The 13910-nt window shown below is 37.0% G+C and overlaps 1 protein-coding gene across 1 annotated transcript; it reads left to right on the plus strand.

Moving 5' to 3' along the window:
• The first annotated feature begins 54 nt into the window (after positions 1–54).
• prcp (prolylcarboxypeptidase (angiotensinase C)) lies at positions 55–11610 on the plus strand. Its single transcript, XM_066699376.1, has 9 exons — positions 55–422; positions 4103–4243; positions 4507–4608; positions 5122–5303; positions 5540–5697; positions 6137–6309; positions 7557–7721; positions 8135–8322; positions 9658–11610. Exons 1-9 carry the CDS (start codon positions 255–257, stop codon positions 9884–9886), a joined length of 1506 nt encoding a protein of 501 aa, XP_066555473.1. The 5' UTR covers positions 55–254; the 3' UTR covers positions 9887–11610.
• Positions 11611–13910: the final 2300 nt, after the last annotated feature.

Genomic DNA, 13910 nt, shown 5'->3' on the forward strand with positions numbered 1-13910 from the left:
GTCTTACTACGTTCAAATATGGGAGTTTATTGAATTACAAAGAAAACGACAACATTGTAGTCACACATACAATTGAAATAAACACCAGTATCTGTTATAACTCGTTCAACCAACCCTCCCCCTTTCCCTAGTTAACCATCTACGTTACTTTCGTAAGATGTGCCTTCCTCTTTTTCAGAGCAGCTCTTCCCTGTGTCGGATAGTTCAGTCAGGAAGTCGTGTGTGTTCAGTTCACTCAGGGGTGTCTGCGGATCATGGCTGCCGGCTTTAGACCCGACAGTGTCGTGATCTGTGTGGCTTTACTACGTTGTTTTCACGTGCTTTCTGCTTTTAATTCTCCCAATTTAGCCAGACAAGTGGCTGTTTCCAGTAATGCAGTTGTAAACACGGTTAACTACAACACCTACTACTTTAAGCAGAAGGTGAGTACTTGTGATCTTTCTTATATCATTATTCAACCATTATCTTGGCACTTCAGTATTTCCTATTGTACTACTTAGCGGGTTGTGTTTGTATTGTTCTTGCTGACGACTTTCATTTTAGCAATGCTTACCTTGTTGGGTTTCAAATTAAATTTTTGTAGTTTTTTTTCTGCACCTAAAGTTAAGCACTAGGTGGGGTTGTAGACCTGTAGCTTGGTTGCAAGTCTAAAATGACTTACCTGGTTGGAGGGAAAGGTGCAAGGCTGGTGTTATAAATATCCCTTTTTATCCTTGGGGAGAGTGTACAATTACTACACTGTACGATGATATAAGATGGCTGGTGTTATTTAGACACTGGACATATTCAAGATTGAATGGCTTTAAAGTAATTTCTCAATATCATTTTTTATTCTAGGAATGATTTGCTAAATAAGTGGGCATTGTCTGCATTTATAATAGCTCTCATTTAAATGCACATTCATAGTTAATTAAGTGCTTACAGTACCCAACATGCAAACAGTCCATTAACACATTACATGGAAGCACTTTGATCATATATGATGGTGAAAAGAGAAATGACTAGGAGCACTATAAACAAGCTCACATTGTACACTGTGTTTACAGATTATTTTATCTTTGTATGTTTGAACTTCAGTTGAAATAGTGCTACATGCTTGACAGACATTTGCAATGCTAGGTATCTGGGTAAATAGAATTGTGATTGTAATAAGTACATTGTAGTTCATATTGCTTATGCTGAATGTTTAAATAAAAGCCTGCTTTGTTTACTTTTCTGTTCTCTGCTCATTAGCAAAGTGCTGACTTTGAAAGGATTTCCTTTAGATTTCTATCTACTTCTGAATAAACAGAAGCAGTTCTGACTATATGGTCACACAGACAATTGGTGTTTCCGTCTCGCCTTCACTGTGTGGAACCGGGGAAACTATTAAACAACTACTGGCTGAGTTCCTGCTTACAGAATAAAATCACAGCTGGTACTTTGAAGAAGGAAGACATTTTAATGGTTTTGCCTACATATCATGCTGTTTCCCATTTTGTGTTTCAGTCACTACCTGACAAACACTCTGTTGTTACCAGAGCATTAAATAAAATCAAAAAATCAAAATTAAAACATTTATGGAGGTCGATATTGAACAAAGTCTGGTAATTGTTTTCGAAATGGCTGCAATGAGGGAAAGCAAAAATCAGATCTGGTTCCTGACAAATACAAGGCCTTTGCTCGTCACAAGACATGGATTCCAAGTGTCAGTTCTGGTTTAGCAAAACAAGTCTACAGCTAGTTATGATTTAATGCTACAGGAAGTCTATAGTCCTCTTTTAATCCATCAAATGCTGACTTCAGCACCAGTTTGCTAATATTTAAGTATAGCATTTTCAGCTGTTATTGACAACTTACTTCACTGCAAATAAATGAATGAATGAATGAAACACTGAGATAATTTTTTTCAGCAAAATGGAGGACATTTTCTCTAAAATCAAAGGCTACACAACACAAATTGCATTTATACAGGGTTTAAAAGCATGGGAAAAGCAATGCAAAATATTCTACATTGTAAAAGTAATAGTTTTGCACCACATAGATAATGTAAATAATGGTCTTCTGTTTTAATATTTCTAACTACTACTACTACGACTACTACTAATAATAAACTATTAATAATAATTAGTAGAAGTAGTAGTATGAACACTCCCATGCTCAATTAAGAAGACGGGTTTGTTGTGGAGAGTACAACATCAGTCTTCTCTTACTCATACCGATATTGTCCCGTGTTACATTAGCACATTAAATGTCTGAAATTATATTCTGCTAAAGCTGTTCCTGTCATGGTGCTGGGTGCTGTGGAGCCTGTTGAAAGAGTAAATGATGTAGCAGAGTGTGCACAGGAAATCCTGAGGGCTGCTTCTTTATCTGCAAGGAAGAAAAATAATGAACGACAGGAAGTTCTTTTTATAGCATCCAATCTAAAGACAATTGCAGTGGCTTCCTACAGTCAAGTAAAATGTAAGCCCACCGTTTAACCTTTTTTGTCTCCGTTTTGAAAATCAATTATAAGTGTTATGTCATATGTTCTGGATTTCTGTTAGTTAATTAATTGAATGTTTCTTACATCTGGCCTTTGTTATATTTTCATCAGGGCCTTTTGGTATACATATTTTCCCCTTAAACTATATGTAATATGTAGACATTTAGGCAAACTTAATATACTTATTTTTACCCCTTCCTCTGTATTGAACTGTATACATTGCATTTTAAGGTAGACTTTAGTCTATCTCCTGTGTGTATTTAAAGGCCTCTTGTGAAATTAGTAAATGCACAGCTCTGCTACACTCATAACCACAAGGGGGTATTCTTCAGTTCTTTCTATTCTTAATCTATACAGTAATGAAAATAAGGAAGATGGTCATACCATATGTAAAGTAACTTTTAGTGGAAGGTCTTCCCCTTTAAACTGTTTATACAGAAGTATCCCTCGACCTGCCCTGGTGCATTGGGCATGCAGACAAGCTTTCAGGACTATAGATTGATCACTCCCTTTCTGACTCAATTATGGTGCTCCAGTTTGACAACAGGTGGCGCCATCTCCCTTTTACTTTAATTTTTCTCCATGAAGCAAAAACGTAATAGGATATGTTTTTAAAATTCTACAGCTGTACAGATTTAAAATTTAGCAACTCTCCTAAAATATATTTGCTCAGGACAAACATATTGTATTAGCTTCTGAGTCTGAGATTATTTTTTGTTATTTGAATTTAAAACTATGATTATGTTCTAGTTGGTTTCTAGAAACTTTGTGGGAATGTTTGTATAGAATTATTTTGCAAAAGAGAATGGAAAAGAAAAAAAAAGGACAGCGACATGGATAATAACAAAACATGGAACAGAACTGCTGTATTTTAAATAGGTTAATTTTATTGTTTCCCTCATCTTTAAATTGACTCAATAATCTAATGAGCTTCAAAGGCTTTGGATAGAATGAACACTTTCAACTCTGAGATTTTTTTTTCCTCTCTCATATGGATAATAAAAATGCTGGGTTTTCTGTAAGCAACAGAAGAAGGAGGAGAAAAACATTCATTGGAGATTGTTGGGTGGATTTCAAGTAGGGAACATCTCCTTTGTGGCACACAGCGGTGGCATTTCGCTCACTCCTCTGTGAAGTTATCTGCCGCTTTAAATCCAAATGGGGAAAGTGCAGAAAAAAGGAAGGGTACTCAATAAGCACTGATGTTTAATGAAAGGATATCACAGAGCTCTGCTAAACTGGAACTAATTTGGCATTCCTGAAACTGGCTCTGGATTTTAATACAAATTGAGCCTAATTATCCTTACACACAACCACAGGGTCGTCTTTTCAGAATGGGGAGATGGCAGCAGGCCAGATTACGTTTATATATATATATTGAAGACACCCCAGATTCACACCATATCTCTTGCAGGTGGTCAAACGTAGTCGGTGTCGGTACCTTTTACTTTGAATCCTTTGGAAAATTCACCTGAAAGACAAATTGGCTAAAAGGGAAATAAATGTTCAAAACATGTTTTTGACCGAAAAATTAAGCAGGCGCACTGGTTACCCTTTTACGTTAATAAACAAACAAACATGGGATCTCTGGTGCATTATTGCCCATTTTTCAAATCACTGTTATCTGTTCTACAGATTGATCACTTTGGCTTTGCTGAAGATGCAACATTCAAGCAGAGATACCTGGTGGCTGACCAGCATTGGCACAAAGATGGAGGGCCAATCCTGTTTTACACTGGCAATGAAGGCGACATCACCTGGTTCTGCAATAACACAGTAATGTCACCCATTTCATTTGAGAAATATCTGATTTGCCAGATCCCCTCCTTTCTGAATTTACTAACGAGGAAACTATTTTCAGACTTCACACTTCATTTTCAGATATAGATTTTTAAAAAGCCTTTTGTGTCCCTATACTGAACTGGAATCTTAAAATGCTTTAACATCAAGAGACCCGCCTGTTAGTGTGGTTAAGCTAGCTGAAGAAGGGTTGAAGCCTACATCACACAGCAAACTGTTAAAGTGTGTTTTATCCACAGGGTTTCATGTGGGATGTGGCGGAGGAGCTTGGTGCAATGTTAGTTTTTGCAGAACACAGGTATTACGGAGAGTCCCTGCCATTTGGGGATAAGTCCTACAGTGTAAGTATAAAGCAGGTCAGATTAGTGTGAATCGCTCAGATTCAATATCCAGTGTTCGACCTAGACATTGTGTTTGGAAAGATATCTGTTTACTCCTTCACAGCTCCACACAAAGTAATGAAGAGAAGGGTAATCTGACTGAGCTCTCTTTATCCCTGCAGATGTAAAGAAAGATGTCGCTGCCATTTTGCAGTGCTTAGTGTATCTGTAGTTTAACTGAAAGAACCCCAACCAAGATGTGCTTTAAAAAGGATTCAGATTCTTAAAAAAAAGTGTAAGCTTTTTGTAGATTGATAGATTTGAATCCCAGTTAAGTCCTGGCAGAGCAACCACCACCTACTCTGTGTTCCTCATCACATGCAGTATTACCTAGATTATGTTTTTATAGAGAAAATATTTGAAAGAATTTCAGCACACACATATTTTACCTCATTGTTTGTCTATGTACTTTATTTCCATATTATTTATCTCCATCAAAGTTATTTTATCTTTACTTCTCATTTCTGTTTATAGGATGCAAAACATCTGAATTTCCTGAGCTCAGAGCAGGCTCTTGCAGACTTCGCCGTGCTGATCGAGGGGTTGAAGCGCACAGTTCCAGGGGCCCAACACAGCCCTGTCATCGCCATTGGAGGATCCTATGGGGGAATGCTGGCCGCCTGGTTAAGAATGAAGTATCCACACGTCGTTGTGGGGTGAGTCTCTCTTGAATGTCTCTGAGTATATATATATTTTCTGAGTTTTAAAAATAATAACAATAATATCTAGAAAAAAAAAAAGATCACATGAAAGACCAGACAATTATTCCCATTTGTTAAAAAAAACAAGTTAAAAAAATTAAAAATGGACCTGTAGCCGCCCGTAGGATCAAATCTTGAACATGCGAGTGAGTTACAGGAGGCGCAGTAAGAACTGTAACTCTATGTTTCAGTGCCCTGGCTTCCTCTGCTCCGATATGGCAGTTCACAGACCTGGTACCCTGTGGTGATTTCTACAAGATTGTGACTCAGGATTTCTCCATGAGTGGGATGGGCTGCTCTGAGAGCATTAGCAAGTCATGGAAGGCGATTGACAACATCTCCTCAACAGGTAGGGTCTGCCCTCTTTGACTGCCGTTCAATGAGCTGTACAATTCACACTGCGTTCCTACCTGACCTCTCGATAAAGGGGTTGGGGGGCAGAGTCTGACCTCCAGGGCAGAGGGACCCTTGACTGAACCGGCCTTCAGTGCAGTGTCACAGAGGACATGCTTTGTTAACCTCTTGAATTTTTGAAGTTACTCATGAAATATAGTTGGCTTTTTATTATTATTATTTTATTTGTCCTGTCATTTAAGCAGCTAAGCCTTAATATTTCTATTCACTGTTAATTTCCATTGCTTTCATTAAACATATTCAAGACCTATATCATTAAAAAATGTGTGTTTTTGACTTATAACCTTGGTTACCCTGGTTGGTTCTCCTACCATATTCAGATTTCCATTACAAACTCTTGAGAAGAATAATCCAGTGTTCTTCTTTCTGCTCAGACGATGGACTGCAGTGGCTCTCCAGTGCGTTTAAGCTCTGCTCTCCACTCAGAAAGAAGGAGGACGCTGTTGCTTTCAAAGCATGGCTTCAAGAGACCTGGGTCAATTTGGCAATGGTCGACTACCCTTATGAAGCCAACTTCCTGCAGCCCCTGCCAGCTTGGCCAATTAAGGTAACGGGAAAAAAAAAAAAGAAAACTCTTAATTTAATTTTCATTTTGATGTGGCTTAGTAGGTGTATTATAGTAACATACTAAGGCAGTTAGATTCAGTCCGAATATTTTATTATCCATTGGAAATTTGCCTGATTTTACAGTGTCTGTGATGGGCAGTGTAACAGGTTAACTGGTTTCCTATTCAATTCTGTCTATTCTAAAAAAAACAAAAACAAAAAAAACTTCCATCTGTATTATTTAATTATTTTTTTCAAAATATTTCAACAATCTTTCACCTACTTCCCCAGCCCCACAATGATAATGAAAAGCTTCAGGAAAGACAAATGCAGAATGGTAATTTTCAGCTGTTTGGCTTGGTGCCTGTAATGTATGCGACCCCTATGGGTGGTTTAAGCGGTTTAGGCAGCAGCCGTAAAGAGGAGCTTTTTAATGACAAAGCTAATGTGATTATCTTAGTGACTGTGAGAGGGGGTATTGAGGGCTTAGGGGGGAGAAATCTGTTGGCAGAGCTGAATGTATCAGCCTAATCCCATCTGAAAAGTAGGTGGAAGATGCTTCGGAGGGCAATTGCATTTTTTTTATGGTGTAAATTGCTGGTCTCCAGAGGTAGGGCATGTTTGCAGCTTTCCTCACCCATTGGCCTCCTCCTTCAATCCTATACAAAAGCACTGGAGAGAGAACCTGTGCTGATAAAGTGCCTCTCTGTGCCTTGCCAACTTCAGGAATCCCCTTGAGATCTCAAAGCAGAAAAACTGAATTACTCCTCCCCCCCCTTTTTTTTTGCAGAGCACAGTGATGCACAGCTAATACTGTGTTCAAACCCATTCATATCCTTCTTTAAGTGCACCGAACCTGCCACATTGTTGTCAGATATTAACAAATAAATACAGTGCGTCAGAAGTGTGATTCCTGTACTGCAAGTTAAAAGAAATCACTAAGCAAAGTGTTTAGCAGATGTAGTTGATGAAAGTACAGTCTTTCTATTATTTTAATTGCCGTAATATAAAGTCCTAGAAATGGCAAATCCTTCCAAAAAAGAGCACAAGTGGCAAGTATTCTATTTTTAAAAATGTATGTTTTAGTTTTTTTTATTAAGTGTAGTAGTAAATATTAATACTATTTCTTAAATATGAGGTCAAACCAAATTCCCAGTCATGATATAAATATCATAAATATATATTTGTTTTTTCTTACTGATGTCCTTTAAGAAGTATTTTTTTGCATTTTGTCCAATTTCATTATAGGTGGTATGTCAGTTTCTGAAAAATCCATATCGGCCAGAGAAAGATTTGCTGAACGGTATTTTCCTGGCAGTGAATGTTTACTACAACCACACAGGAAACGCACCATGCCTCAATATTTCACAAACTGCAACTGGAAACCTGGGCTATATTGGCTGGTACTATCAGGTAAAGTCTTAATTAAACGTGGGCTTACACCCACTTAACATTTTTTTTTTATGGTAAATCTGGTAATCTTAGAATAAAAAAAATGTGTGAAAGTAAAAGTGTCAAAGCAAGAACAACCGATACTGACTTTACATCAGATTACATTTTTCATTATACTAGTAACATATAATGCATAATTTTCTGAATTTGTTGCTAAATCTTCTAAGATTACAGTTATGTTTGCTTGTTGTGTATAAATACTCTCATGGTGATGAAGCAGCAGGAATTTGTTTTTTGTTGATTTTTGTAGTTTACGTATAGTTCTATATTTGGCCTCATGGCAGCTTTCAGCGTTCTTGAGGAGTTTGGCTTTAATCAGCTCGAGTGCTGATTAACTAGAAGAAATGTTAAGCTTTTGTGTAAACGTTTCTCAGGCCTGTACAGAAATGGTGATGCCCATGTGCACAGATGGCAGCAGTGACATGTTTGAGCTGCAGTCGTGGGATTTCAAGGCGTTCTCTGACGAATGTTACAGCCTGTTTGGCGTGCGGCCCCGTGCAGACTGGGCCACTACTGTTTATGGAGGGAAGAACATCAGCTCTCACAGCAACATCGTCTTCAGGTGATCTTGGGGTGGCCAACCCCTCTGCTTGCTTTTTATGTATTATTTAATTTGTCTTACAAGCCATGATGCTTCATCTGCTTTGATCTTTTCCCAGAGTCAGAGTGTGTGCTCATTATTTAGAGTGGAGGCAAGTCGGTGGATAAAGTTGTGAATTATGCAGTGGTCTGTGTACTTCTGTCTCCCAAGCAAGGCTGCCCAAACTGGTCCTGGAGGGTTGAATTATAGAGATTTTATAGATCTCTTTAATATTTTCCAGAGACCTTTGAAAGGTGGTAATTCGCCAGACTGTGGAGATTGCTGGTTTAACAGCATTTACTGTGCAGATGTAGTAGGCAGTGTTTAACTGTTTTGCTGGTTATGCATATCAATAACTAAATGCTACTTTTAAATTATTCCAGTCCTGGGAAGCTGGGAATATAAATCTAGCTTTCAAGTCTGTTCCTGGAAACCTTGTCCTTTATAGATTTTGTCAATGCTCTCGTACTCCTCTAAATAAAACACAGCAGTTGGCAAAATTAAGACCAACTAGAAAAAAAAACTATCTTTGAACAATGAAAGCATCAAAACTAATAATAAAAAAGTGCATTGAAAAGCTGAGGCTTTCTTTTGTGAATTGGGAAGATTTAACGGGAGTTTCTTGGCCTGGCATACTCTTTGATTGGCTCAAAGCCCATCACATTCATGTACTGCTGTTTGTTGTTCTGCTCTTTTGGACCCAGCAGGATAGAGGCTTAATGTTAACAGTTCTAAATCATAGTGGGCTGAAGTATTCACTTTTGTCTCTTAGTTTCCAGTACGCTGCACATTTTGCTTTCTCAAACATGAGGAGTTAAAAAAAAAAAGAATTAAGAGATTAAAAAACAAATAAATACTTAGAAATTAAATTTTAGATGGACAAATGTTAACCTCGGACTTCTCTACAACAACGGTGGCTTCAGTTATTAGCACTATGTAATAAAGATACATTTCCAATTAATTAATTAACCAAATAATAATCTTAAAATTACCAATCCGACAAATAGGAGTAACCTAATGGTTTAACACGGTGACAACACAGTTCATAATACATTTCAATGAAGTGTTCTGATAATTTGCAGTACTTTATTTTTCATACAAAGTTAAACAAACCATATAAAAGTGTGACCTTGCATAAGAAATTAATCCTATTTTTTAATTTGATCTTCTCTATTGCATAAATTGAAAGACTCAAAATTAATATGAATATCCCAACTGAAGCCAGATGCCTGTAGTATCTTTAGTGCTTTGTCAGAGTTTGGTGTATAAATCCTCTGTGGTATTTCCCTTCACCTTCATTCGTGTTTGATTTTCCAGCAATGGAGGCCTGGATCCCTGGTCAGGTGGTGGGGTGACTCGGAACATCTCAAAGTCAGTTGTTGCCATCATGATCCCGGAAGGGGCTCATCACTTGGATCTGCGCTACAACAATGCCTACGACCCAAAATCTGTGCTCCAAGCCCGGGCCTTGGAGGTGAAGTACATGACCGAGTGGATTAAAGAGGCTTCAGAAAATCCCAAATGTCCACATAATCAAGTGTGCTAAGGTCATTAACACTTATTAGTGAAGTCTCAGGTTACTGTGGTGCCCTCTTGCCACTGGAGATTTTTCTTTCAGACAAAATTCAGTTTTCTATTAGATATGAAAGCACTGGATCTGACACCAAAGAAAAAAACGCATGTATTGTGCTACCACCCAAAAATGTGCTTTAATTTCACAGATTAACAAATCATAGTATAAATATTTGATCAAGTCAACATCTAACAGGGAACAGTCTTAAAACTGTCCGCAGTCAAATTGAATGTGATTTCTTTCTACTACTTATTAAATGTTAATACATGTATTTTTTAAATTGCTGCCTTTTTGAGATTGTGTGCATTTAATTAGGATCCTCTTCTTTGCACATTTTGTAATTGCACTATTTTTCTGCTGGCTTTTAAAGACAAAACTGTGGCACATCTAAGGTAGTGTGGAAATGTACTGATAGTCTTGATAGTTTTTTTGTTTTCTGTATGTGTTTCTGTATGAGTTTCTAAAGTTATGTTTTAGTGATAATGCATTGAACATTTTACATTGTTTGCTACTAACAATTCAGAGTCCTGTGAGATCTCCAATTTATTGAAATTTTAAAATCCATTATATTCCATGCTGTTCTGTTTTTGAGTTCACATGCAGATTTGCAAAAAGGCTACACCTTAACCTTCTTAGTGAGTCGTATCGATACTTGCTTTTGTATGGACACTGATATGTTATCTTTGATACTAATTTTAGCCTTTCTAAACCAGTATTATTTGTTCTAGTACATCTGGAAGAAGAATCGTGTAAAAAGACTAATTAAACAACACTAATCTAAATGTAGATTCTAGCTCTCTTTTCAGACATTTTGGTTTGCACTATGGTAAATTCTTAGTTAAATCCATGAGCTCATCATTCATATACTGCATTTTGAAAACGTGTAACATAGAACAAAGATGAAAAAATTATTAATTATATTGCACATAGGGACCAGTCATCCAGTGGCGCATGAGATACACACAGGAGCTGTGGTTTAAACTTTGCACTGACATAGCTTCATAATAAATGCATAGCTTATCTGTCATAAGACTGACACAATCCACACACTGTAAATACTTCATGAGAAACAGGAATTTAAGAGTGTTTTTTTAAATATCCTACTTTCTAAGGTTTTTATACACACAGACAGTTTACAAGGGCTGGACCCAATCACTTTTCTCTTTCACAGAGTCGCTGATGAAAATGTCAACACTGACATCTGTTTAAATCTAAAAATAAATAAGTTGTGTTATTATAACTATGAACTGTTTTGTTATATGAAATACTGAAGTGGTTGTTTTCCACAGTAGTTTAGCCTATGGAGAATGAAACATCCTTAAAGTATTCATACTATCTAAATATAGAGTGATGTAAATTGTGGTTAATGTAATTTAAATGATTATACATTTTTTTTAAATCGGAGATATATGCCAGTCCATCTGCTTATGTGCAAATATTTGTGAATACGGTACAAATATTGTAACATACTTTTTCTTAAATATCCTTAAATGACAGAATACTTGACGTATGGCAAACTAACTCAAATGTCTTCACATGAGTTACTTGTGTATTGACTGTGCTCTATTCTGTAATGTATTTTGTCAGCTGTGTGAAATTCTCTCTTTCTGGTGTTTCTGAAATGTTCAACTATATTGTTTTTTTCAACCAAAAATAAAATTTTGTTCACAACATAGATTGTGGGTATGGTAAAGTCACATCGTGCATTAAGTTGTCCTTTGACCACTTGCTTTTTGGGCTGTGATAGAAAGCACAAGCGGAGTATTAATATGAATGGGTTTTTTGCTGCAGAGGAAATCCCCAAAGGGGGTATGCTGAAAATGGTCTCCATGGTAATTATTTTGGTCAAAGTCACTGGCAGATACTAAAATAGGAACTAGGTAACCATACTGATAAGAGTAGATTAGGGAATGGAAATAGGAGAATCTGCTAATCATGCTAAATGCATTGTGAGCCAATTGCAGCTCAAACAAAGAAAAATCGTTTTCTCGTGGGAATAACATTTGACTGGTTTGGATCCCTCTATTGTGCATTACATAATGATTTAGCACAAAGCAAACAAAAATGGCAGACAAGACCCTTTCATACACACGGATTGCTTTAAATACATCTGTTTTCTTTTTTTCTCCATTCCATAAAGACACTATAAATTAGCAGGAATAAGTACTGTTATTTATGAGTAAAGCATGTAGGAAATTTGTAAATGGCACAGTTAAAGAGTCATTTTATGAGTGTATGCTATTGCAGATACTGAACATTTGTTTTCTGTAATCGTGCCACATTTAAAGACATTAAGAATACTAGTCAGGAATGCTATTCAGTAGTCTTCTAGTTACCGTATCATTGTGGATGTGTCACACACAGTGTCCATTATTGGAGACTGTTAAAGATGTACGGTTGGAATCGGACTCCTAAATGGAGTAATTATCGTTATTTATTCATTTTTGCAGTCTATGCTTCGTAGATGTAATCAAAAGTTCTATAAGCGGGGAGAAATTGATGTCGGTGCACTAAATGGTGTATAGTAAAGAACGTCAAGCCCTTCATGTTATTTTAGACGCTTTATTTATCGCTTGCCAAGTTCTTCGAAAAGAAAATTGTCCTGCTCCTGGCACATTTTTACAGAGTTGTCAGGCCTCTAATCTTGGAGGTAAGTGTTTGTCTTTGAGAGGGAGGAAAAGAAAAACCACAACATCAGCAACCAAAAAACTGGCTTCTCTGGACTTGTGTTGAGTAGCAACTAGTTACGTTTTGGAAGGTTCAGCAGTGGAAGTGTTTTCAATGAGATTGTATGAATGCGTGTTTATTTGTATGTATTTTAATTTTAATTATTATTATACTGATGCTAATCGATTAGTTGGCTTGTTTATTCACATATACCCAAATGATGTCCAAGATGGCTGTAAATGTTAAGTGCTTTATTTATTCCTCGTTGTTTTAAGGGTGAACTCATTGTAACTGGAATGTGTGAGAGATTTTCCTCCACATACTTCACTTCATACTTTATAACAGAAAAGGGTGTATAACAGGCAAATAGATTTTTTTCTGAAAATCAGTCATATTTGGTATTATTTACTTCTTGTTAAGTCTTGTGTGTGAATCTGTTATTTTCTTGACTGAATATCATTCGTCGAGCATAAAAATGGACTTCATAAAAGAACCTGAAACTAAATGAAAGTGAAGATGATGTACATGAGGTGTGTGACTTAGACTTCATGCCTGTTTGTGGATTTGCCTTGTTCACACTGTTAGACCCCACTTAAAAAAAAAAGGTTGCATACGCTAGTGGTTTAATAAAAATAATCTGAGCGGAGTAATAAAGGGACTGGTGGGAGGTGAATGCAATAAAGTGTGAAAACCTGAGTCATGGTGGTAACCTGCGGGATTCTTAGGTCACAAAGTAATTTACTGGGGAGCCTTGATGTCATTAAATTGTTATATCCAGACAGACCATGCCCTTCGGTTTATGGCCCCCTGCTAAGAGCATTATTAATACTATAGACAGCCAGCATGGGAGAGACAGAGGCAAGTGAGGGGGGGGGGGCAGGACAGATGAGATTTGGGGGAGTGATGTACAATGTCCAATAGTCTTTACACTGCACTGCATGACCAGTTCCTTCGTTTCTTATCAGCACATTTCTGAAGCAGACCTTTGGGATGCAAGCGCTTGAGAAACTACCACATACAAAGAGTTAACAGTTGATGAATACTCATTGGCTTTTTGATTAATGGCTTGAAGGGTTCTCTGGCTTTTTAACGTGTAGCCTGTATTATGAACAGCCTGAAAGCTGCTTCGTTGTTTTGACTAAGTTCGTGATACACAATCAGTTATGTTTTTTAGTACCGTTACTAGATTTTTCTTTCTCTAAAAGTTCTAAGTATTTATGCTTTGCTAAACAAGCAACAGGTAGAACACTACAGAAACTCGTCATTCATGCCTTTGAAGTTGTCCTCTTTCAGATTACAGATTTCAGATTACAAGGGTGTCTTCATAAAA

This window comes from Amia ocellicauda, chromosome 3 (assembly GCF_036373705.1).
Source record: "Amia ocellicauda isolate fAmiCal2 chromosome 3, fAmiCal2.hap1, whole genome shotgun sequence".
NCBI classification, from domain to species: domain Eukaryota; kingdom Metazoa; phylum Chordata; class Actinopteri; order Amiiformes; family Amiidae; genus Amia; species Amia ocellicauda.